The sequence below is a fragment of the Rosa chinensis genome, chromosome 5 (assembly GCF_002994745.2).
Source record: "Rosa chinensis cultivar Old Blush chromosome 5, RchiOBHm-V2, whole genome shotgun sequence".
NCBI lineage: Eukaryota > Viridiplantae > Streptophyta > Magnoliopsida > Rosales > Rosaceae > Rosa > Rosa chinensis.
In genome coordinates this window covers 81,250,721-81,277,647 of record NC_037092.1, presented here as the reverse complement: position 1 = coordinate 81,277,647, position 26,927 = coordinate 81,250,721, and the positions used below count along the sequence as shown (strand labels likewise).

At 39.1% G+C, this 26,927-nt stretch overlaps 2 protein-coding genes and 1 pseudogene across 2 annotated transcripts; 1 reads left to right on the top strand and 2 right to left on the bottom strand.

The window, feature by feature from the left end:
- LOC112164673 (LRR receptor-like serine/threonine-protein kinase RGI3) lies at positions 1-3,959 on the top strand. The gene is made up of 2 exons (XM_024300959.2): positions 1-3,065; positions 3,173-3,959. The coding sequence occupies exons 1-2, from the start codon at positions 236-238 to the stop codon at positions 3,631-3,633; spliced, it is 3,291 nt and encodes a 1,096-aa protein (XP_024156727.1). The 5' UTR covers positions 1-235; the 3' UTR covers positions 3,634-3,959.
- A 516-nt stretch (positions 3,960-4,475) lies between these two features.
- LOC112164674 lies at positions 4,476-7,546 on the bottom strand. The gene is made up of 6 exons (XM_024300961.2): positions 7,395-7,546; positions 6,877-7,145; positions 6,596-6,758; positions 6,235-6,327; positions 5,452-5,539; positions 4,476-5,148 (listed from the first exon to the last, which is right to left on the bottom strand). Exons 1-6 carry the CDS (start codon positions 7,466-7,468, stop codon positions 4,849-4,851), a joined length of 987 nt encoding a protein of 328 aa, XP_024156729.1. The 5' UTR covers positions 7,469-7,546; the 3' UTR covers positions 4,476-4,848.
- An 18,089-nt stretch (positions 7,547-25,635) lies between these two features.
- LOC112164214 lies at positions 25,636-26,481 on the bottom strand (annotated as a pseudogene).
- Between the last annotated feature and the right edge of the window lie 446 nt (positions 26,482-26,927).

Here is a 26,927-nt window from a genome sequence, read left to right as displayed (position 1 = left end):
CACAGAATGAACAACGAGTCCTATTTAAGAAAACCTACTTTTATAATAAAACCAAAAACCCCATCTGCATCACCATCTCCCCCAATTAACAAGTATACCCAATCACAAATTAATTAATAGAATAAAGAAGTTGCCTTCTCTTGGATCCAGATCTTCTGCTTTTCTTCTATAAACAAAACATGGGGTTCCTCCCTCTACAATCCCAAAACAGATCAACTGTTCTCCTCTCTCAGCAATGCCTGCTACTCTAAGGAATCCATTGCTTTCTCCCAATAACATCTTCTCAATAATCTTACTTCTTTCAATAAACTCTCTTTTCTTTTCTTCATGTTATTCCTTTGATGAACAAGGCCAGGCTCTTCTAGCATGGAAGAACAGTTTAAACAGCTCCACAGATGCATTGAAATCATGGGTTTCTTCAGACGCAAGTCCATGCAAGTGGTTTGGGATCCGCTGCAGCGATTCGAATGGAGAAGTCACAGAGATAACATTGAAGGCAATAGATTTGCAAGGCTCATTGCCTTCAAACTTTCAGCCTCTCAAGTCCTTGAGAAGCCTCATCATCTCTTCAACGAATCTCACTGGGACAATCCCGAAAGAGCTTGGAGATTATCATGAGCTAAGTTTCATTGATCTCGGTGACAACTCTCTCTCTGGTGAAATCCCAGAGGAAATATGCAGGCTGAGCAAACTCGAAACCTTATCTCTCAACACGAATTTCCTTGAAGGCAAAATCCCCTCAGGCATTGGAAACCTCTCAAGCCTAGTGTACCTGACACTCTACGACAATCAACTCAGCAGCGAAATCCCAAAGAGTATTGGAGCATTGAGCAAGCTACAAGTCTTCAGAGCAGGAGGGAACAAAAACCTCAATGGTGAGATTCCGTGGGAGATTGGCAACTGCACCAACTTGGTCATGTTAGGCCTTGCTGAGACCAGCATTACCGGAAGTCTTCCTTCCTCGATTGGACTACTGAAAAGTATCCAAACAATTGCCATATACACGTCTCTCTTGTCCGGTCCAATCCCAGAAGAGATTGGAAACTGCAGTGACTTGCAGAGCCTGTACTTGTACCAGAACTCAATCACCGGTCCAATCCCAAAGCAGATAGGTGAGCTCAGCAAGCTTCAGAGTCTGCTGCTGTGGCAGAACAGCTTGGTGGGTTCAATTCCAAATGAGGTAGGAAGCTGCAGTGGGCTCACAGTCATGGACTTATCCGAAAATCTTCTGACAGGCCAGATACCGAAAACTTTTGGTGAGCTTTCGAAACTTCAGGAGCTGCAGTTGAGTGTTAATCAGCTATCAGGTACTATCCCTTCTGAAATCTCAAACTGCAAGGATCTGACACACTTGGAAGTTGACAACAACGACATTTCGGGGGAGATTCCTCCTCTTATTGGCAACCTCAAGAGCTTAACTCTATTTTTCGCCTGGCAAAATAGGCTCACAGGCAACATTCCTGAGAGTCTATCTGATTGCCAGGAGCTTCAAGCTCTTGATCTATCTTACAACAACTTGTTTGGTCCAATACCAAAGAATATCTTTGGACTGAGAAATCTCACCAAGCTTCTGCTACTTTCCAATGATTTATCCGGCTTTATACCACCGGATATAGGAAACTGCTCGAGTTTGTACAGATTAAGGTTGAATCAGAACCGGCTGGCAGGTGCTATTCCAGCTGAGATTGGCAACTTGAAGAGCTTGAATTTTGTTGACATGAGCAACAACCGCCTTGTTGGAGCTGTCCCTCCAGCAATGTCAGGATGTCAAAACCTTGAGTTTCTTGATCTGCATTCAAATGGTCTCACTGGCTCTGTCCCTGATACTCTGCCTCAAAGTCTTCAGTTTGTTGACATCTCAGACAACAGGCTCAACGGTCAGCTCCCTCACAGCATTGGTTCATTAACCGAATTAACGAAACTCAATCTCGGGAAGAATCAACTTTCTGGAAGCATACCAGCTGAGATTCTTTCTTGCACCAAGCTTCAATTGCTAGACCTTGGCAACAATGGCTTCTCAGGCGAAATCCCAAAGCAACTTGGTCAAATTCCATCACTTGAAATTTCTGTCAACTTAAGCTGTAACCTTTTTTCTGGTGAGATCCCATCCCAATTCTCTGGTCTTAGCAAGCTAGGAGTCCTTGACCTCTCCCACAATAAGCTCTCAGGAAACTTAAACACTCTCACAGACCTTCAAAACCTTGTTTCCCTCAATGTCTCTAACAATGACTTCTCCGGTGAATTGCCAAACACCCCATTCTTTCGGAAACTCCCTCTTAGTGACCTTGCTGCAAACAAAGGTCTCTACATCGCCGACGGGGTTGTAACTCCAGCTGACAGAATGAGAGCCGGCCACAGCAGATCAGTTATGAAGCTAATCATGTCCATTCTCATTAGTGCTAGTGCACTACTTCTCCTGCTTGCAGTTTACACGCTAATCCGTGCCCGAATAGCCAACAACATTCCCAGGGAAGATGACAGCTGGGAAATGACCTTGTACCAGAAGCTCGAGTTCTCTGTTGATGACATTGTCAAGAATTTAACTTCATCTAATGTAATTGGCACTGGAAGCTCTGGAGTTGTATACAGGGTGACAATTCCAAATGGGGAGACACTAGCAGTGAAGAAGATGTGGTCATCAGAAGAGTCAGGAGCATTCAGTTCTGAAATTCAGACACTTGGTTCAATTAGGCACAAGAACATCATCAGGCTCCTTGGTTGGTGTTCCAACCGAAACCTGAAGCTTCTGTTCTATGATTACCTTCCCAATGGAAGCTTGAGCTCACAATTACATGGTGCTGGTAAAGGAGGACAAGATTGGGAGTCTAGATATGATGTTGTCTTAGGTGTGGCACATGCCTTATCGTACTTGCATCATGATTGTGTGCCTGCTATTTTACATGGTGATGTGAAAGCCATGAATGTGTTGTTGGGTCCTGGATATGAGCCTTGCCTTGCTGACTTTGGCTTAGCTAGGATCGTGAGTAGCAATGGTGATGATGATGAGTTATCCAAACCAAGTCAAAGGCCTCAGTTAGCTGGTTCTTATGGCTACATGGCTCCAGGTAATCTACATCTAATCATTTTCACTGTGTTTACTTGGTTCCTTATTGTCTAATCAATTTGCTTCCTCTAAATGACTAACCGTGCTTTCATTTTTTGATAACTACAGAGCATGCTTCGATGCAGAGGATCGATGAAAAGAGTGATGTGTACAGTTTTGGTGTGGTTCTGTTAGAGATGTTAACAGGAAGGCATCCACTAGACCCAACTTTGCCTGGTGGTGCACATTTAGTTCAATGGGTTCGTGAGCACTTGGCCGCAAAGCGAGACCCATCAGACATTCTTGACTCAAAGCTTAGAGGAAGAGCTGATCCTACAATGCACGAAATGCAACAAACACTAGCTGTGTCATTTCTTTGTGTCAGCACTCGTTCCAGCGATCGTCCCACTATGAAAGATGTTGTGGCAATGCTCAAAGAAATTCGACACGTTGACACTGCAAGGTCAGAGCCAGAAATGTCAAAGGGAGGAGCATTGCAATCAATTCTAGCATCTCCTGCTGCTAGAAAAGCAGTTTCACAAGGCTCTTCTAACTGCTCCTTTGCTTTCTCTGAAGATTCAATGCAGTGAAGAGTAAAAGAGAAGCTATGTGAATATCTCTTGGGAAAGTCCCATAGAGCAAAGGGAGAATGTTAGGGGTATTAGTGTAAATTAATTTTTTTCACTATTTGTGGTTCTTGTAGATTGAAATAATCAATGGTCTTACGGGAGTTTGAAATCTTCAAATTCCTTAATGGCTCCCCCCAACTATTATGGGGATGTTCTTGGGAACAGGGATGGCTTAACTGTCTTGTGGAGCAGCAATAGTAGCCTGTAGGGCATGTAGAAATTATAACACTGATTGGTATTTTTGGATTTATATAATTAGAATTTAGTATGGGAACGAGATTCCTTCAGCTCTCTCTTTCTCTCTAAATATATGTATATGTTTTTGTGGGTGAGAGCCAGTAGTTCCAGCAAAGCTCACATGGTCCCTAACTCCTCATCACATGTCCATGTTCTTATCTGAGCAAGACTTTCCAGCAAAGGATACTAATCTTGGATTAGAAGACTCGCTAGTCATAATCAGAAGCACATGTAGAAGAAAGGCAGGACCATTATACCTGCAACACATATAATACTCAAAACAAAGTAGCTACTGTTCTATAACATTACACCTCACATGGATTTGCGTCTACTTTTTCAGCATATTGCAGAGAGATCTACTGAGATGGGTGAGGAAGAACTGCGATTCTCCCACTTTTTAAAGCAGAGTATGGAGTGATTCAAAATGTACCGGATCTTATAACAATTAGTATGAGTTGCTACTACTTTAACGTACACATACATACACATCGACAGATACAAATACGTAGGTGTTGACAGCTACACTCGAGACCATAAAAAGAGGTTGTGTAGAGGTGATTATCAAATGCAGCAACAGAAACGACCAAGTTTTATTGAAGAAATTATTTACAGTGCATGAGTACATGAGAGTTTCCTTTTTAGCTCCAAAAATGTTGATCCTACCAACAACAGCCAAGTAGTGCCCACCTCTTGCCTGTCTCTAGCTATGTTGTCATTAGTGTAGGCTTCAACCCATCAAAACTAGGTGGTGCCAGGGTCGGCTAATGTGACATTATGTTCTGATAAGGTCCAAAGTCACTAGTTCTCTGGCTACAGTAACAAGGGGCAACAGAGACCCGAACACTACTACAAAACATGCATTTCAGTTGATGGCTATGGAGTTTGGACAACACCATTTTGTTCTTACATGGCCTGAAAATGAGATGACCTTATTGTGTTCTAGGGTGGGTGCTCAGATTCTAACTTCTTTAATATAAAGCTGATAACACCCCAGTTGAAACCACGATATTGAAGCCATCGAACAATCCTTGATTTTCTCGTCTCTTTAGGAACTTCTCGGCCTCGGAGCCATTGTTTCGAGGCCTGAACAAATAAATGGTCCATTGAGAGCTGTGACATGCCATGAATTAACTCCTGATCCTCATCTGATTCTCCATCCTCATCTGATTTTCTATCCTCAAACACCAGTTTAATTGCCTTCTCAGCATCAACTTCACTAACCCCCTTGGTGAAAAGTGCCTGATTAAACAGATTTGGTTTCATCATATAAAGGCAGATATGACACCCTAACTAATTTGGTAATTCTAGCAATTTCTTGATTAAACTTCTGTGAAGTTTAAAACTAACTTCTGTGAAGTGTAAAACTCTGACAAGGAGCTGACTACCTAATGTAACATCAAGATGACTACTCTTGCTTAGATGAGGGTGCACTACGGTAAAATGACGATTATTATGACAATTTCTGTCATTCAGCATATCAATTCTTATAGTAGTCATGTCAATCTACCAAGTAACTTTCCATACTCAGATAGGATCACTTACTTGCTTTATCCGCCTTGGTCCCCAACTTGAGGAAGACCATCTAGAACGTGAAAATGCTTCCGCATACATGCTATCATTGATTAGCCCTCTACAATTTACAGAAGGACAAACTCGGATAATATGTCAAAAGATACTTTGGTTAAGGCATCATTATCAATATGATATATCTCATATTAGATGGTCTATATTACTGTTATTACATATGAAAAGGAGAAAAAATTTTGGAACTCACTTATGCAACTAAAAAAGTAACTCCAGCAAAAGCAAGTACATATTTGCAGCAGATCAGTTCACATGTGCAGTGACAAACATGTAATCCAAATGAATTATACCAACATCTATTAATGACTGTTAAAAAAAAAAAAGTGTTCATCAGGTGTTTTAAAAGACCAAGGAAAAGAAAAGGATGGGAAAGGATACTGAGGTACAAAAGCCCCTGTGGTTACACATGCCATATTAAGATGTTTATTCTTTTAACCAGCATTACTCCTTTAGTGACAGGGTATTCCCTATAAGATCTAACATTGACGACAAAAAATGACCTGATTCAGGCCAGAAAAATTATCAACACGAGTGGTATCAAGCTTTAAGGCGCCTAGTGCCTAAAAAATTGCAAATAGTACATCCAGGTGTCTGTCATCAGCTTTTATTCTGCTTCTTTTAAATAGTAATTGAACTTGTGGTACAAAATGCAACACATGAAGCATAAGTAACTCAGATCACTATGACATTTTTACTGAAGAGCATTCTTAACACATACCATTCATATATGTAGAAACATACCTTCTCATGAAATCTTTTATCACTGCCTCAATGGTGTCAAGATAAAATCCCTTTCGACATAGTTTCTTTCTCAATTCAACTGCGGTGAAAGCCCTACATAGGAAAAGAAATGCTTGAATTTTTTTTCTTCATTCACAGGCAAACAGTCTTATCTATAAAATGTTAAGAATCACACTCCCATTTAAAAATTGCTTAAAATTCTATGAATTCCAAAAGTACATTTGCCAAAGTAATGTACTCAGAAGTATCTATGCCCCTAAACATTCTAGGCACTACACCATGTATTGAATCAACAGTATTATTTATCAAAGTTAGCGAACATATATGCAACAGGGGTTATGGAAATTGCAGAAGTTCTAACCTTCCGGCAAGTAATTCTATTGCTGCTTTCTCAACTTCATGCGTAGTTTTACTATTTTGCAATACATTCAACTCTTCAGAAACCTCCTCCGGCTCTTCCATGAGTACATCATCGCCTTCAGCCCCCGATAGATGACTGATCTGATCCTCCAGCTCTGGAGATGCTACAATGTTTCGAAGTAATTCACTTATATTTGTGCATAAACAGATACCAAAGTGGAGCTTGAAAAACAAACAACACACGGAAACACAATTGCTAGGTGAAATTCAAAAATGGTATACCTTGCTCAACGTCATTAGACAATGAGTTACTATAGGGAAGCTTCTCATCAAAGTTCTTATAGTTCTGTACACTTCTCCGATATTTAACCTCACTCTTCAATGCAAAACCATCCGAAAGCTCACGAAATTCTTTTCTATCAGAACCCTTTCTCCGCGGAGAAGTTTCCGTTTTGTTAACTTCAGAAGATTTCTTCGGAATGTACCTAGCTGGAACTGATGAACTGTAATCTCTGTTTTTCAAGCATGAAATTGCACTGTTCTTCCTAACCCTGCAAATGAAAAACGCAACATTGACCCACCACAGTTTCATCACCCAAAATTTCAATACATCAGACTCAGTTCCTAAGCTGAAGTTTGAGACTGAGAATCAAGAACCCAAGTCGCTCAAATTGTTAACTAATTTGGGTTTTTATTATATGAAATCTCAAAGAAGGTAAAGTTACATTCTTGAAAATCTCCTTCATTTTCTGGGAAACATAGTAAGGAAGAAAATGATAAAAAGCATGAGAATTTCTCACCAGGGCATCAAGAAAACTCGACAGTGAAGCTGCAATTGGGTTTTGAAGCAGAACGTTCCCGCGTAATTTGCCATATTCTGAAAACCCCAAATTGGATGGAATTAGGGTTTTGGTTTAAAGGGAGCGGATAAAGCAAGTAGACGAGTCACAGGTGTGGGCAGGGTTGGGTTTAAATATCTCAAGCCCAAATCCAGATATGATATAGAAGCCCAATGGCAAGACCAAATTTAAATCGAGGGTAACCTCCACCTTTGTCCAAAATTTGTCATTTCTCTGAATTTTGTTTTCCTTTTTTTTTTTTTTTGGAAATAAGGGCGGTGCGGCTGCCCTCAGTCCTTTACTAATGAAAATATGAAATGGATGAATACATGTGTGTGTGTGTGTGTGTGTGTGGGGGGGGGGGGGGGGGGGGGGTCATTACTCTGAATTTTGTTTTCCTTTTTTTTTTTTTCTTTTCTTGGTTTAATTTTGATCACTAGAGCAGAAAGGTCCCCCCGTTCTCATTTCTCAGTAATCGAAATGCCATATCCATGTCCATGGATGTGATTAAAAAGGTAAGGCATGAGATGACTGTTTTTCTTTTTTCTGGCAAAATCATGAGGATTCTGTTGCATTCATATTTACATTCAAAAAGTGTGTTAGTGTTGTTTATATTCCTTGTGGAAATGGTGACCAATTCTCATATGTTAGTTATGGACTCTCTTTGCTTGTGAAGAATTTGAGGCATTGGAAGAAAACTAACCTTATGATTCATACACAAAAACTAAATTAAGTGACAAAACTTCATAAAATTATTAGTGCATTGATACCGGACACTTTCTGAATATTGAAGGAAATCACCCATTAATAATGTTTTACTTAAAAGTGTTGATGCGGAGTTGGGAACCGCTATGTACAGGGATGGAAGGGTTGAACACTCTGTTCCAATACCTGTCAACATAGAAATAGGTTAGGGGGGAGACCGAGGTTGTCGGTGTATAACCCTCCAATGCCTAAGTTAGTATCTGCTTGTGAGATAAGGACAGGGAAATATATAGATTGTAATAGTGGACTTACTTGATTGGGAAGGATTACTCCTTTTTATAGGTGATATTGGGTGGAGTGCTTATTCCTTCTTAGATGTAGGAATGTTTCCCTTTACATGTTAAGGGATAGTTGACTGGCGTCTGGCGCATATTCTCAGCCTTTAGTGATCTTTTCATTGCTTTTCATGGTTATTGAGCCGTATATTACTAATGTCTGCGCCTTTGCACCTATGTGGTATGAACAAAAAGTATTACTTGAAGTTTTGTAATGTAACCTTTACTTCAAACAAAAAGCTTTTTTTAATTCAATAGTATTTGAGATTCTGCACATAATTTGTCTCTTTATACACAAAAAAACTGCTCATCTATGACGTTAAGAATGTACATATTTGCCTATTAAGGATGTACCTCAACAGAGTAATTACTCACGTCCCAAAAACGTTTTGCACTTACGAAAATTAGCCCAAGCAAACAGCTACAGAAACATTATTCCAACATTATTCTCAAACTTGGCAATGCTATGTATAATTATATATAGCTAGCTATTGATATGTCATAAACACAATGGCAGAGCACACCCGCCATGCATGTAGTCACAGCGTTTTATTATATGTTACAATGTGATCAATAGATGAGCATAAACGGTATAATTCAAACACACATACATACTACGTAAAAGTTGATAACAATCAATATATATTCTGGTGAAATTAAACATGCTTCCTTTCAAATAATTTGGATATTTGGCCACATGCTATTGAGTTCCACTTTATTAATCACCTAAGGTACAAGCTAAACATATTTCACATATTGCACCACGTCAGTGATAGTGCTGATCAATATGCTGTCATAACATCCGCAACAGGCACCCGCAATCGGCAACGACTCGCTCTGGCGGGGCTGGTTTCGACTGAGGCGCTGGAACAGGGCATGTTTGGCTGCTGTGCAAAGGAATGGAGTCGGGCCTGAGTTAGGTCGGCTAGCTGGGCTTTGAGTGGACCTATACGAATTTGATGTATAATGAGTGGATCTATTTCTATGCACCACTGTGGGTACTAGCATAGCCGCACTAGCTTGTGATGAATGAAATTGACACCTGATTTGGATTTATTCAAAAAAGTTTCATTTTGTAAATAGTAAATATATTCCGTGCATCGAGTTTGTACTAAATTAACTCCATATGTTGTTCGTACTTACAGTTCATCTTGGGAAGATTTTGTGTAACGGACATCGTAAAAATTCAAAATATGGAAGTTGGCCACTATCCACTTTTGGGGCATATTGATATGCAAACATACCGATGTACTTTTTATTTTTATTTTTAGGGCAACGGAAGACTAATCCATTGATCGAAATCATAACGACCTCACTCGGTCAAGCATGAAGGGTACAAGCACCCTCATATTACAATGCAAGCTCACGAAGAGTACTAAATCCAAAAGAAATTCATACTTGAAAACTAAAATCCTAAAAGAACTGCAGAAAAAGAAAATGCAGAAATGAAAAAACTCCCTAATCCCACACTACCCAAAAATGGAACCAATGTCCTGAACATCTTGACGCCTAAGACCTTTTTGGTGTACGTCGCGACATTCAACACACCCACAACAACATTCTAGGAAACAGATGCAAGACAAAGTGTAGGGCAGACCACCCCAAAAAGCCCAAACCCGACCCAAGTGTGAGAAAAATAGGGGAATTGGCTAAAGACCCAATTCTCTAGACTGCATCCCTGCAGCCCAGAAAGGCAGAGGCCCAAGGCCCACTACCCACACCCTACGCGCCTCACACCCAGCAGCCGAATATGGCCCTTCCGAGAAGCCACCGACCACCGCCTAATCAGTCCGGCGGCCTTCCCAGGCAAGAGACCTGGGCAACCATCTCGCCGCCCACCAAAGCCTATGCTAGTGACTTGTTGCACTAACCGCCGATCCAAATTCTGATCTCTAGCAAGAAAGCTCCGACCTCGCTCATCCTCTAGTCCCGAAACGGCGACCGATCTCCTCCTCCCCGCAAGCCTGATGCCCACCACGGCCATCGACCACAACTCAGCCTGAAAGAACTAAACCGAACTCGACCACCGTCTAGCCCTAGATTAAAGTCTTGTCCTCCTTTGTCAGGAAAATGATGCTGTCGCTCCTTGCTGCAGATCAAAGCCAAGAGACGCCGCCACACTGCTCACGAAACCTAGGTTTAGGTTTCGGAATCGCTCCGACTTTTTTTAAACTCACTTATTTTGGTAAAACTTAAGGTTGTAAATTTCATACCGATGTACTCTTAGTTTGAAGGTGTTGGTGTGATAGAAATATATAATTATATGTTAAGTTCCTAATTAATTTTAAATCGATGTAGAGTAGGATGATGGCTTGCATCCTTTGAGTCTTTATCTTTGCAACGAATCACTGTGCAACTTGTGACTTTTTATTCGTGGTACTCTTTTATCTGTTTAAAGTTTTATACTAAAAATTTTTATCTGGCCAAGATTTTATCAAGGTCATCTTGTCACTTCTATTAAAGTATTGGGTATTGGGTATTGGGTATTGGGTGTTCGCTGTCAGCGGGGGGATGACTCGGTGAATGAATTATTTTTCAAAAATAGTTGTGAAGGCATAATGCCTCATTTTTAATTAGACTATTACTTAGTCTTAAAGTTTTATTTCAATAATGGTTTGATGAATTAGATTTCTGAATAAGACCTTGATTCAATTATCGTTGGCTTATTAATAAATTTCAGATTTTATTCTGAAACATTGAATTTATTCGATTTTTATTTACTACACATATTCACATGGTTCGAAATAGCACTATAAAGATGTAAAGCAATACATCTAGATAAAAATTATTAGAATGAAAAGATTATGATTCTACTAAAATAGACATACTCTAAAGAATATGAGTTATATTTTCTAAATTAATTAATAATACCTCCCATTTATTTGTAGGAATGAATCGAGGAGAACTTGAGTGCTTAGTTGATAGTGGGACTACCCACACCATATCAAGAAATAAGCAATTATTCATTGAATTAATAGCCTATCATTCCTCTGTGACTACGATGATAGGATCATCACAAGTAATAAAAGGGCGAGGAACTGCCAAATTTTTGCTGCCTAATGGCACAACATTTCAAGTCACAGACGCTCTATATGCACCAAGAGCTAATCGAACCTTGTTAAGTTTCAAACGGTTATCATGTAGAAACACATTGTGAGAATGGAACTGAATACCTTTATATTACCTCTAACGAATGTGGAAGGAAACGCATTTTAGAGAAACTTCTGAGTCAATCTAGTGGACTATACCTCACTACTATTCTGATCATTGAATCCTATGCTGTCACCAACAATGAAATGTGGGATACTGACTCATACAGCCTTTGGCAGGACCGCCTAGGGCATCCAGGTCGTGACATGATGATCTGTAATTTAAAGAACTCACACAGACATCCCTTTTTTCGAGTGAAAAATAAAATGGGACAAAAATCCGACACATTGCAAGGTGTCGGTCCTAGTACTGCTCAAATGCAGTCATTGCCTTCTGAAGTACCAGAAACACTACCTCCCTCCCATTATGCCTCATTGACTATTTCAAAGGCACATCACTCGTTTTGCAAAGCGTGCTCTTTAGCAAAAATAAGATCGAGACCTTCTTATGCTAAAGACACAAAACAAAACATTCCATTCTTACAAAAGATACAAGGATATATCTGTGGACCTATCCATCCAGAATGTGGACCATTCAAGTACTTTATGGTTCCGGTGGATGCTTCGACATGTTGGTCACATGTCGCTTTATTGTCCACAAGAAATGCCGCATTTATAAAACTCCTAGCACATATTATACGTTTAAGGGCTCACCACCCTGATCACTCTATCAAGTCTATAAGGCTTGATAACGTTGGAGAGTTTACATCAAAAGCATTTGATGATTATTGCATGTCTATTGGGATCGATGTAGAACATCCTGTACCCCATGTGCATACACAAAATGGTCTCGCAGAAGCCACCATCAAAAGACTACATATGGTGGCTAGGGCACTGGTTATGCGCACCAACCTGCCTATATCTGCTTGGGGTTATGCAATATTGCACGCAGCTTTACTTATTCGTTTCAGACCCCTAGCTGGCCAACCATTTTCTGCGTACCAGTTGGTAACTGGATATGAGCATGACATTTCACACTTACGCATATTTGGTTGCTCAGTATATGTGCTTATTGTGCCCCCACATCGCACCAAAATGGGTCATCAGAGACGATTAAGTATTTATGTTGGATACGAATCCCCAACAATTATCCGCTACTTTGAACCCTTGACAAACGATCTCTTTACCGCTAGATTTGTGGATTGTCACTTTGATGAGACAGTCTTCTTGTCGTTAGGGGGAGATAGGAAAAAGGATTTTCCAAGGGAACGACAGAAATTGTCGTGGTTTGTCCCCACTCTGTCTCATTTTGATCGCAGCACTTCACAATGTGAAAGTGAAGTGAAAAGAATAATGAATCTTCAGAACGTAGCAGATTCGATGCCTGATGCGTTTACTGATATCGCAAAAGTGACGAGATCATATATACCAACTGCAAATGTGCCTGCAAGGTTAGAAATCCCCAACAAGGGGCATGGTGTCGTAGATAGAGGCAATGCAACCACACTTAGTGGAGGTGTGGTTGAGGCAGTGCCTCCCCAAAGGAAGAGGGGGAGGCCACTTGGTTTGATTGACACTCATCTAGGGAAGAAAAGGGTGAGTGAGGCATAAATCGATCCATTAATCATCAATGTAGAGAATCACTCTCATGAGATTGTCTCTGATATAGTTATGTCCATGAATCAATACTGGAGGACGCTCCGATGTTTGAATGATTCTAGAGAACAAAGAAATCTCAATGGATTATGAGAGTGTGTATGAGTTGATAGAAAGATCTTCCATACACATTGATGATGTATTTGCATACACTGTTACTCAAGAAATCTTAGAGCTCGATGATATCGAACCACGTTCTGTTACAGAATGTCAACAAAGAGCAGATTGGCCAAAATGGAAATAAGCAATCCAGGCATAACTAGATTCTCTGGCAAAGAGACAGGTATTTTGTCCGGTAGTACTAACCCCACCAAGTGTAAAGCTTGTAGGACATAAATGGGTCTTTGTCAGAAAGCGTAATGAGAAGAATGAAGTCCTGAGGTACAAGGATCGCCTTGTGGCGCAAGGTTTCTCACAGCGCCCTGGAATTGACTACGAGGAGATATACTCTCCCGTAATAGACGTTATAATGTTCCGCTACTTAGTTAGCTTGGTAGTTTCCGAAGGACTGGAAATACAGCTCATGGATGTGGTTACTGCATATCTCTATGGGGATCTTAATTCAGAGATATATATGAAAGTGCCTGATGGCCTTACATTACCCAAGTTAAGTGACTCTAAACCACATAGTGCGTTTGCAATTAGGTTGAAATGCTCACTTTACGGATTGAAACAATCTAGGCGGATGTGGTATACCCGTCTAAGTGACTACTTGATTGGAAAGGGATATAAGAACGATGAATTATGCCCCTGCGTATTCATAAAAAAAAACAAGTTCCAGATTTGCAATTGTAGCAGTATATGTCGATGATATGAACATAATAGGTGCTCTAAATGAAATAAGAGAAACCGCGAGCTAATTGAAATCCGAATTTGAGATGAAGGATCTTAGGAAAACTCGATTTTGTCTAGGCCTTGAACTAGAACACTGAGTTTGTGGAATACTAATCCACCAGTATGTCCAAAAGATGCTCAGGCGATTTAACATGGACAAAGCGCATCCTGCTAGGACTTCCATGATCGGTTGAAGCTTGGATGCAATGAAAGATCTATTTCGTCCAAAAGAAGATGACGAAGAGGTGTTGGGAGCTGAAATTCTCTATCTAAGTGCAATAGGCACATTATTGCACTTAGCCCAATGTACTCGATCAGACATTGCATTTTCAGTGAACTTGTTAGCTAGATTTGGCTCAGTGCCAATGCAGCGTCACTGGAATGGTATCAAGAACATTTTTCGATACCTAAAAGGAACCATTGACTTGAAACTGTTCTTTCCCTACAGATAGACAAGAGGGACCGCAGATGGAACTGCAATCCCTAAAGGAAATGTTGATGGCGAAAGCGCCACTCACTACAACGAAACGCCAAATGACGTTTTGGTTGGTTTTGCTGATACTAGGTACCTCTCTGACCCACATAAAGGTCGTTCCCAAACTGGTTATGTATTTACCATTGGGAACACAACGATATCTTGGAGATCAACCAAGCAAACCCTTGTGGCTACCTCCTCGAACCACTCAGAGATCATTGCTCTACATGAGGCAGTTCGTGAGTGTGTATGGTTAAGAGCTATCATTACACATATTCGAGGGACTAGTGGTTTGAGTTCTACCACTGAAGAGCCTACTTACATTTATGAAGATAATGCAGCTTACATCGAACAGATGAAGCTAGGATATATCAAGAGTGATAATACAAAACACATATCGCCAAAGTTTTTCTACAATCAGCAACAACATGCCCTCCTCAAGATTCAAGTGAATCAAGTAAGGTCTGAGGAGAATGTGACAGATTTATTCACCAAATCATTGCCTAAGGCCATATTTGAGAAACATATGAAAAACATAGGAATGCGAAGACTTTTCAAGCTCCCTTGATTAATGTTAGAATCAGGGGGAGGTGTAGACGTCAGGGGGAGTCTAACACACATATGTCATCCTCAAATGTAAAAGGTGCGTTGTGCTCTTTTCCTTCGACCAATGTGTATTTTTTTTGTCCCACAGGGTTTTTATTGTTACTTGGCAAGGTTTTTAGTGAGGCAACAACTCATGCACCATTTTGTCTTTGACTTGGCACAAGGGGGAGTGTTAAAGGAAAATTACATTATGTGCCTTCGTCAAAGAAACAGACGAAGACGGAATCAAGGAATTGCAATCACATCACAACTAGTCTTTACTATCATTATTGTAATTGATGTTAATCGAAATTTCCATTGTAATTTCATCCCTATATAAAGGGGTTATGAAATGAAATGAGTAGACCAATTTCTAATTCTCATTTTACTTTTACAGTTTAAAGTTTTATACTAAATTTTTTTCATCTGGCCAAGATTTTATCAAGGTCATCTTGTCACTTCTGTTAATGTATTGGGTGTGCACCGTCAACGGGGCGATGAGTTAGTGGATGGTGGCAAACGGACCAAGAACAACTTGGCGCTCGCTCCTACAAGTCTCCAATCCGAGGACCTTGGGCTGGCTTTATCTTCAGAGGGTTTGGTTGAGGTGAAAATTACCTCGGCCAAGAAAGTGAAAAAATGTGGCACACAGACCCCGTGGTTGGAGGAACAACCCCAAACATATGGCTAACCCGAAGCTGGTGCAGTCGGAGTCTAGGGTGACCAATTCTGGAGGTACCGAGTACCGACTTTGGTACCCGTACTGATTATGGAGTGGAGCAGCAATCCCTTTCCGAAGAGGGTTAGGGAAGGTGACCTTACACTGCCTTAAACCTGGGCTTTATCCTGTGTTGACTTGTGGAGAGGTAAAACCAAGAAGGTCTCTAGGCCACAAGCAAGTAAAACAGGTGTTTAGGGTTAGGGTTGTGTGAAAGTTTTTTTTAGATTTTTTTTTCGTTGCATTTTCTTTTGTGGATTTTAGTTTTTACATTTTCCTTTAAATTTTAGTAATAAATAATTGAGTAGTGGATGTAATGGAGTGGTCTTCGGACACCCCTAAAGTAAGGTCATATGATTTTAATCAATTGAATTATTTTCCGTTTCCCTAAAAAAAAAAATCATCTTGTCACTTTGGTCATTGTTTCCTTTCAACATATGGTTTCTACCCTTGTTTCCTTTGTGTTGTTTGGAGGAGCCATATTTCCTCTCTTGTGTTTTATACCTTGGATCTAATTAATAGGTGTCCGCTCTTGTACGTCATGACTATACATCCTCTGTTGGGGCTTACTTTTACTTTTACCCTTACCGCATCATTACTATTTTGTATATTTGTATCTCATCAACACAATTGGTATACTTCGCTCAAAAAATAAAACAATGTAGAGTAGGAGGTTAAATTATAAGTTCTTGGATTTCCCGATTTTTTTTTAACATGAATGAAGATTTTTATTGTGATGGAAATTGGAAGTAAGTACAGTACACAATATGATTAGTTCTTTTACTTGTGAATTTTCTTAATTTTCTATTTTAAACATGTATGTTTGATAAAAGTTGTTGGAAATAGTTGGGTTTTGCAAAGTATTCACATCTTGAAACTAGGGTTTGAGGTTCTAGTAATCTATATAATTACTAAATAGGTACGTACGACTGATAGCAAACAACAGCGAAGTTCTAATTTTTTTTTTTTACAGTACGTCGATGAAAATCTAAATAAATCTAGTTAGTTTTTTCTAATAATTCATTTTCCAACTTGCAAAACGATTCAGGCGGTTGATTAAGAATTCACATCAGTGCCTATGCATCTAACTGCAGATATTTTGTAAATATTCGACACATGCAGCACACAAGCTGACAAGCCATGCACGAAGTCATAACGTACGTACGTTGTATTATATGATATACAGTTCAAACACATATATAGTAACAGACTAAAAGCTGATCACCATCTAATTATCAAGATTCTGGGAAAAACAAATATGTGCCTTATAATTATTTTGGATACTTTTGCCACATGCTTTTGAGTTCCCCTTTATTAATTACCTAAAGTACGTACAGGCTAAACATATCATACATATTACACAGCGTCACTGATTCATGCATGAAGGCTTTAGGATCAGTAGTTAATTACAATGAGGCCTCTTTCGATCTCCATTGCAAGCGGCTCCATATCCACTGAGAGAGTCACTTTCGGAAGAGCCATGTCCGGACTTACCATAACTATCGTTCACATCATCGTCGGCATGATCATCATGCTTAGCATCGCTGTTGCTGCTACCCTTGCTTGTGATCTGGGACTGAGACTGATGATCTTTTGCATCACCAATAGCAAGAACCTCGGGGGCTTGATCCATATTTGGATAATTTGTAACTTGAGCCAAGTGACGGTCTTGCAAAACAAACCGTTTAGCATCGGCATGTAGAGATGCCACCATCAACACAAAGCCAACGACGCATATGGTAAGTATGGTCCTCATGATAGTAATCAATCTACACGTATATATGACGAGTAAAAGTTAGTAAGTTGATCAAAAGTTCAAAACTAAGAAAAGATTGAAACTAGGATCAATTAGGGTTGTGGAAGATATAGAATACTCTGCACTTCTATAAATATTTAATGTCTAAAGCAACATCTATAAGATGAAGAACGCAAATATCGCATTTTATACTCTAATCGAGCACACTATTAGATCAGAGCATACATGCATATGAAAAAGTGGTGGTATCTAAGGATTGAAATATATGCGATATTTCCGATATCTCCTCCGATATCTCCTTTTTTCGATGGACTGATATATCTAAGGGATTAATATCTTATCTTCCACCGTATCCCCTGAAATTTCTCCAATATCATCAAATATCCCCGATATATTAGATATTTAGGATATATCTCCGATAAAGTGAAGAAATATCTGTAAAATCTGATTAAAAAATAGAAAAAACTCAGTAATTCTCTAAATACAAATCTGTGTGAAGAGAGATCTCCTCAAGGCAAATCTGGGTGAGAAGAAATTCCCTCAAGGCGAATCTAAGTGTGGAGAAATCCCCTCAAGGCAAATCTACGTGAGGAGAAGTACCCTCAAGGCGATTCAGGTTGAGAAGTAATTCAAAAAGTGGTGCAATTATATGAATCATTTCATATTGTGTAGTCTGCAACTGTAGTCTATATGTAGTATGTAGTTGAAAGATAAAGGTTCAATTATTCAAATGAGGCCAAGTGACTTTGCAGAAGGAGATAATTTAGATAGTGATGATGCGTGGGGTGGTACAACAACTCCATATAGTTCTGATGATGGTGGAAGCGGAACAAGTGGTGGAGGTGAAATATATGAATATGGACAATCTTCTGTGGGTGGAGGATTAAACAAATTTACATGTGAAGGTAATTTTGATCATACCATCCAAGATAAAGATCACAGAGTGAGAACAGCTGGTCATGGTGTTAAAGAGAAGACCCCATATGGGAGGAGGACTAGAGGTGCAACTGATGATCAAAGTACCCCATTTGATGTTTATTCAATTGCCTTAAGTTTTGACTAGCTCTATCAGTTTAGGCACAAAGCGCAGTGAGATCTCAAATGAATCTCATGAAGGCAACAATCAATTTGGCAATTATGCTTATGGATATAATCAATATGGAGAAGTATATGATCAATCATCCAGTTGGATTCATCCTTATTATCTCCTTATAGGGGAAACATTTGACAACTTTAAAGAGATATATAATTATAATGTTCATCACTATAATTTGCACTTTATGGATCATATGTCTTGGTCTGATAATTGCATTTTCGTAGATCAGCAAGTGGCTTTTCAACCACCTAGAGTCTCTTTTTGGTTGTAGATGAAGTTGACATTCATATGTATATTTATGTAATTCCAATAAATTGACTCTTCCAAAAACGATATTTGTTATCCTGCATATCCGATATTTCCGATATCTCTCTTTTTCAAAATTTCGATAGATATGTAGATACAGATATTTTAATCTTTGGTGGTATCACATTCTGAACGCTGTGGCACCATGTTTGTCGAGAGGGTACAAGGCCACCAAAGAAGTAATTATGATTATGGAGTGATAATTAGGTATAGATTTCATTTTGACTTTGATTACTTGATGACGAATGATAAGTACCAAATATATAGACTGCTATGCTGAAAGCATTACAGAGTTAAGGTAAAGAGTGAAGAGAAAGGGAGAGAACGCGTGAAGACTACATTTTTACTAAATAATATTGAATATTACAGAGAAATTAATGCTTTTATACTATTTTAAAATGACCACACCTACCTAAGACCTATTATTACCTTAACATACCCCCTCAATCACACGCTTGGTATCCAAGCATAATGGTTGGAACAAAGGAAAAACCCTGCTAATCTAGCAAAGCATTAAATAAAACTACAGCAGCAGAAGTGTGGCAATAAAGCATCAGAAGCAATTTCACCAAAGTGACAACGGGCATAATTGTACCCACAACCCATTGCTCTCGATCTTTGGTCAAGTTGAACTCATCCTCATCAGAAAGTAGAGTGCGCATAGACTCTAAGATGATATACAGTCCCAGAGAGTTGCCATGGCAGAAGCAAAAACAAGGATTTACAGCTGCATACTTTCTTCCCAATAGGATACTGATAAGGGTTCGGGGTCTGTATGAAGAATGCAGTAAACCACAGGAACATCATCACTTCATCAGCACTTGCAAGCATTAGCCACTCAAAAAGGTTTTCCTTAACTTTTGCTACAGATACACCTTCCTTTTCTACGGGTAGTTCTGAAATTAGTACACAATAATTGTGCCAAGACCATCCTCCCTACTCCAGACAATGGCAAGTGAATGATCCTCCATGACAATCAAGGCCCTACCAACACCAAATCTATCATCACTACCAATAGTAGAGTTGACAGCACTACCAACAGTCCAACACCAACACCAGGATCATAGTTGCTGCTATTACCAGTGGTCCAGTTGATAAAATCTTGTCACCTGCTCCACCTCCATAAGTACTCCTCAAACCAGAACCAACACCAAAATCATATCCAAAACTATCACGTCCAAAAAAAAAAAAAAAAAACGGCCTGGAATATTCAACTAAATCTTCTTCATTCACAAGCACTTAATTCTTCTTCTTCAAACTATATACAACTAATTCATCTACTTCTTCAAAATTCAACCAATCCTTCTTTCACAATTATTACAACCAATCCTACTTCAAAAGCAGAGTTTGTTTTGGGTTTCAATAATAAGCTAATAGCTTGTATTAGCCAATAATATTTACTGTCTTCCAATTTGACTCGGGTTAATTTAGGGTTTCGGAAGTTTAACATACCCTAGCTTTTTTCTATCAGAAATGTCTAGTGTCTGAAGAAGCAATTACATGACATAATTAACGGTTTCGAAAGGTGGCATTAATTGGAAATAATTAACATTCCTAAGCACACTTGAGTGATCAGAGCATGTATGAAATGGTGGTATCACATCGAGAAAACTGTGGCACCATATCTGTCAATCGACAGGCTTATGCATTAAAGAAGTAATTATGATTATGATCAATACTTAGGGTTTTTAATTAATTTCACCGCTGAACTTAATTATTTAATAATTAATTGTGGGTATCACAAATTGACGGCTATTCAACTCTGATCTAGTACTTGATTATCTGGTAATCCTTTGAGGATTCAAATTTGCTCACCACTTTCATTTTGTGGTGATATCACCACCCTATTAAAACTTGTCACGTCATATAGAATTAATTAAATACTTAAAATATTTTTTTTTAATAAAACATCATGATAAACTATAATTATGTTTTGGGTTATTATCACAAATGGTACATGAACTATAAAAAATCATCACTATTTTATCGATAGTACCTGAACTTCAATTTTGATCACAACCAGTACCCGAACTTTTCGATTTCATTTTATATGGTACATAAGGCCACATTCGGTCACTATTCCGGCCAAAAAACCCAAATCCAAAAAAATAAAAAATAAAAAAACAAGTTCAAGGCAAGTCTATTACCAAAAAATCATCACTATATATGATCGCAACCCTTGAAATCATCAAAAATCATCACTATGATCGCCTCCCATGCCATTTTTAGTCAGAATAGTGACCGGGGGTGGCCCTAGGTACCATTTAAAATGAAATTGAAAAGTTCGGGTACCGGTTGTGATCAAAATTGAAGTTCAGGTATCATCGATAAAATTGAGGTATAGTTCAGGAACCATTTGTGATAATAACCCTTATGTTTTATAACACGTGATAGTTTTGTATCGAGTGGTGGTATCACCACCAAAGTATTCGTGGTGAGCAAATTTGAATCCTAATTTTGATTACTTCTATTAATGAGAAATTTGATCAACCCTAAACAGAAGCATAAAAACCGCATCAGTGTTAGGGTTCTTACGAATACTGCAACACTGCGTTCAACACAAAGAACTGGCTTCAAATCTTCTGTCCCCATTTTCCTATCCCCTTCCCTGTCTCCCTATCAAATATTGACACGTGGCATTTGGTGTCTCCTCCCTAACCAGCCTCTAACCCAACTCTAACTCACCCTCTCCCCTTCTTGTGATCCATTCCCATTTCCATTCCCCCCCCCCCCCAGAATCTTCTTCTTCTTCTCCTCTCTTTCTCTCTGTCATCACCAACCTGCCTCCTGCTTCTGCTTCTTCTTATCATCTTTATCTTCATCTTCAGCCATGAAGCTCATGAAAATCAACAGCCTCAGCCCCAAACGCCTCTTCCGCTCTAAGAAGGACCGCTCCGTCGTTTCCCGCTCCGACCCACCGTCCTTTGGCTCCGGAACGGCATCGTCTTCCTCCTCGGATCCCCTGCCGTCCGACCACAAGCCTGGGCGTCGTCTTCCTCCTCGGAGCTGCGGGAGGACTTTGCTCTTATGATGGAGCTGCAGAGATGATCTTAGATCTCTCCATATCACGTTTGAATGTTTGATGTATCCGGAACAAGTCTCTGATTTTTTTTTGGAATGGGATTATGGATGTTTGGTTTGGTTTTTCACCGTATAAAATGGAGGAAATGATCAGAGAATCTGATGGCAGTTAATTGTTCAAAAAAAGAAAAAGTATGTATGTATGTGATGATGGTGGGAAAACAAGTAATATAAGCAGCTGGGTTCAATGATGTGGGTTTTTGTTGGTTTGAAGATGAAGATGATGAGAAGAAGCAGAAGCAGTCAAGCAGCAGGAGGCAGGTCGGTGATGAGAGAGAGAGAGGGGGGGGGGGGGGGGAGATTCGGAATGGGAAGAGGAGAGGGTGAGTTAAAGTTGGGTTAGAGGCTGGTTAGGGAGGAGACACAAATGCCACGTGTCAATATTTGATAGGGAGACAGGGAAGGGGATAGGAAAATGGGGACAGAAGATTTGAAGCCACACTAGATGGTCAATTAATATGCTGTCATAATAAACGCTATGAAGTTAATTAAAAGGTCCCTTTGTAGTTGTAACTATATAATTAATAGGAGGTCTGTATGAACAGTTGCCGTATATAAACACGGTAACTCGATATAAACATGCTAGACAGCCTTTGCACGTCCTTGTATAAAACCAAAATGGGACTAGCTATATTGGGGATAGTGCAGGAGAGTTAAATAGGCTTTAGGGTATACACATGTAAACCAAGAGTTACCGTTTAGGGTTCCTTCTTCTAAACAGCATTCATATATTATATATAACTGCGCATTTGTTCATGCTTAGATTATCTTGGAAAGGTTTTGATTAACGCCAAAAACATTCAAAATATGGAAATTGGCCAACTTCCATATTTGCAACAGAGGCCAGTTGCATGATTCATCACTGCGTTGAAAAATTTGGGGCATATATTATACTAGTACTCTTAGTTTCGAGGGATCAGTTATACTTCATTTATTTAAGGCATTATTAGCTCTTTCATTTTTTTTTTCAATCATTTCGGTTGAATACGTACGTTGATGCAAATACACTATTGATCCATATATATATATATATATATATATATATCAGTACTTTTAGTCGAAAGCCGGGTTAGTGTTATAGAAATTATGAAGGAATGCAAATTTCGAGCAATGTGAAATAGGAAGTTTGAAAATTACAAATAAGGTCTCAGATTTCCTGAATTGTTTCGCACACAATTCTTTTTAAACTATACATAAGAGTGGAGAAAGTATTTAGTACACCAACATGAATGATAAGTTGAATAACATCAATTACATTTTTTTTTATCTAAAAAAAATTACATATTAAATATTAACGGTTCAGATCTACTAAAATTGCTGGTTTATTTTCACCAACAACGCATAGAAGAATTTTACATGTAGTTTCACTTTATTAATCACGTAAGGTCCAATTAAGCTAAACATACATATTGCACCACGTGTCCACGTCCTTGATTTATGACGGCTCCAGATCAGTGGATAATTAATGGGGTCCATTGCCAGCACCAGGAATCTTGGGGGATCTCATATGTATGTATCGCCAATAAAAAAATGGCGAGAGTCACTTTGGGAAGAGCCATATCCGGACTTACCATAAGTCTCGTTTGAATCATCGTCGACATGATCATCATGCTTAGCATCGCTGTTGCTGCTACTGTTGTTTGTGGTCCGGGGCTGAGACTGAGATTGATCTTTTGCACCGCCACTAGCAAGAGCCTCGGCGCTTCGACGCAGAGTTGGCTCATCCTTAACTTGAACCAAGTGACGGTCATTCAAAACAAACCGTTTAGCATCTGCTTGCAGAGATGCCACCATCACCACAAAGCCAATAACGCATATGACAAGTATGGTCCATTGGTCCTCATGTTGGTACGTAATGAATCTGCACATATGACAGGTACATGTAAGTCGATCATTATTAATAACATTATTTGCCATATATTAATCAAGAAAATACAGTTATCAGCAAAAAGATCGAAATCTAAGATCTAGGGTTGTTAAGGGTCTAACATACCTGCAGCTTTCGGGAAATGTCCAACTATATGACAGAAGGGGTTCCAAAGGTTGCATTTTATAGGCAATTGGAGACTGAGATAGTTAGGAGCAGCTCCGAGCACTATCATTAGAACTGAGCATCCATATATGAAAGTGGTGGTATGACTGGTATCACATTCAGAAAGCTTTGGCACCATGTCTGTCGTGACTCGTGAGTATACAAGGCCACCGAAGAAGTAATCATGATCACAGATTGATAATTAGGGTATTTAATTAATTTCATTGTTGATTTTAATTTCTTGATGATGAAAAATGGGTATATTGACTGCTATTCAAATATTTAAATCTTCTTTTCTGTGTGGTTCTTTAATTTGATAAACGCTTAACAGATAACCCCAAAACAAATGATATTGAAAGAAATTACATAGTGTTCTGTAACATATATATATCTACATATCTACATAATAAGCCAAAACGGCTGGACATAAAAGTTTCATCTTTGTACGTAGTAAAATGAAGAGTTCGCCTTATATAAGAACAAGAATTAAGAGCCTTGGTCTAAGCTCTTCTCGTAGTCCACAATTAAGGGAATTCTGGTCAGCATGCTTTGTTAGTTCTTTCTGGTTTATTTGGAGTTCAAGGAATAAGATTTTATATGATGGCTTTAGGGTGGATGCTGTACGTGCATGTTCTCTAATTTCTGGCCATATTATTTCATCAAGTAAGATAGCTAATGGCTGCATGTTTAATTCCTCTAAGGAGCTTGTAGTTTTGAAGAAAATTGGGGTTCAATGTAGACCCTGTCGTGCTCCACGAATAATTGAAGTTAATTGGCATCCTCCTTATGGGTGTATTAAGTTGAACACTTATGAGGCATGGAAAAGTAGCTAGAATAAAGCTAGCTATGGCGGGGTGCTTCGGGATTATAGAGGCAAGTTTCTAGGTGCTTTTTGTTCTAACTTGGACATTCCAAGTGCCGTTGCTGCTGAAGTTATGGCTGTTATCCAAGTTATTGAATTAGCTTGGATAAGGGAGTGGAATCATATATATTTGGTTGGAAGTGGATTCAGAGCTAGTTCTAAATTTCCTTCACTCTCCTAATTTAGTGCCTTGGCAACTAAGTGTAGAGTGGAGCAACTGCTTGTACCGAATTTCACAGATGGAGTTTCGCTCTTCTCATATTTTTCGTGAAGGTAACCGAGTTGTAGATGCTTTGGCAAATGAAGGGATAAATTCATCAAGTTTGACATGGTGGGACTTGCCATCGGATTATGTTCTCTCTTTTTGTAATAGCGATTGGTTGGGGCGTCCCAACTTTCAGTTATGTTGGTTTTCTTTATTAGTTGCGAGCTATAGGTTTGTTAATTGTTTTTGATGGGATAACTTTAGGTCCCTCCTATGTACTATGGTGTACTCTTTTTTCTTTTTGATAAATTACTCTTGCTCCTTGGGGTTGAAGCAAAAAAATATATAAATAAAGAATTCCATGAACAAACTGAGTCCCAATTAGGCATTAGTACGTGCATTACATAACAATTGGGATAAAAGAAAATGTGATAATGGATTGGATATGAACTTTAGCAAATTTGCAATCAACAACTCTTACTCAGTTTTCCAGGCATAAACTCTATAGTTGATGAGCTCTCTTTTGGTGAGTTGTATTCAGAATTTCTACTACCAGGGTCACTATGACTAGACTCCCAATCAAGCCTGCCTGGCTTGAAAATGAACAAGCCTTGGCCTGTGGCTTGTTTACTAAACAACCAATCATACACATCCCACAAAATTTCAACTGGAAAATCATTCAACATCACACTCTCATTCCCTCTAAATCTCCAATTCAAGTTCACGATCCGAATCGTCATTGTCCCGTCTACAGTAATCCACATTTCAGGATCATTAGGCCCTGATAGTGAAGCTTCAATGACAATGTCATGATCTTCTCTCCCAACTTCCAACATGGCTTTGGAGCAAAACAGTCTTTTTCCACACACAACTTCCTTCGATCTTGTACATCAATGTAGCCTCTTCTAAAGCCGGTTTTGATCTGGTTCTCTTATAAGCATCTGTCACTAGATCCTCTAGCAGTAAAACCTTGCCTTGGACACCAAGGCAACATAGTAATCCGAACATGGCTCTGGGTTGCCAGAGAATTTTGCCTGTCAAAAATCCCAGTAAACATCTACTCGTCTTCCACCTATGTCGGAGGATTTGAGACCTTTCTTGCCCCACAATTGACAAGAGTTTAAGTCAATCTTGCAAACGTAGAGAGCTTCTTGACAAGGCTTTGCCACTTCGATGCAAAGGAAATGATTTGTGAGGTCTTTCCCCCATGTTGCTGTGACATTGCAGCACAATCCGGCTAGTTTAGCTTGGTAGACATAGGTCACAGCGTTCTGTGGAGCTGCCTTATCTTCACTTTCCTGCAGGGCAAACATTCTCGTTGGATGGTGGTTTTGAAATCGAAAAGGGTATGGATCCAAGAAGATGATTAGACATTGTCACAATGAAATACAGGCCTCATCATCTAATTGGTCTAAATTACATCATACGATTAGCTCTCCCTTTTTCAGAAGATGATTGAAGCTGATCACGTCCTTTGAGATGAATTTTTTTTTTTTTGAATTGTTGAAGGAAAAACGATTTAGTGTGCCTTATCAAACTAGGAGCAGTAATAGGAGAGAATGTTCTAGAATTACTAGTCCTACTCGGATTAGTTTTCCTTATATTATTAGAACATGTACTTTGTAATCCCTATATATAGGGATCATATTCTCAATAATGAAACACACAATTCTCTCTTCAATCTCTCTCAATTCTATAATCCTTAACCTTGAGATCAAAAATCCAAAACCAGAAAATTCTTCAACATCACCTTTTCACC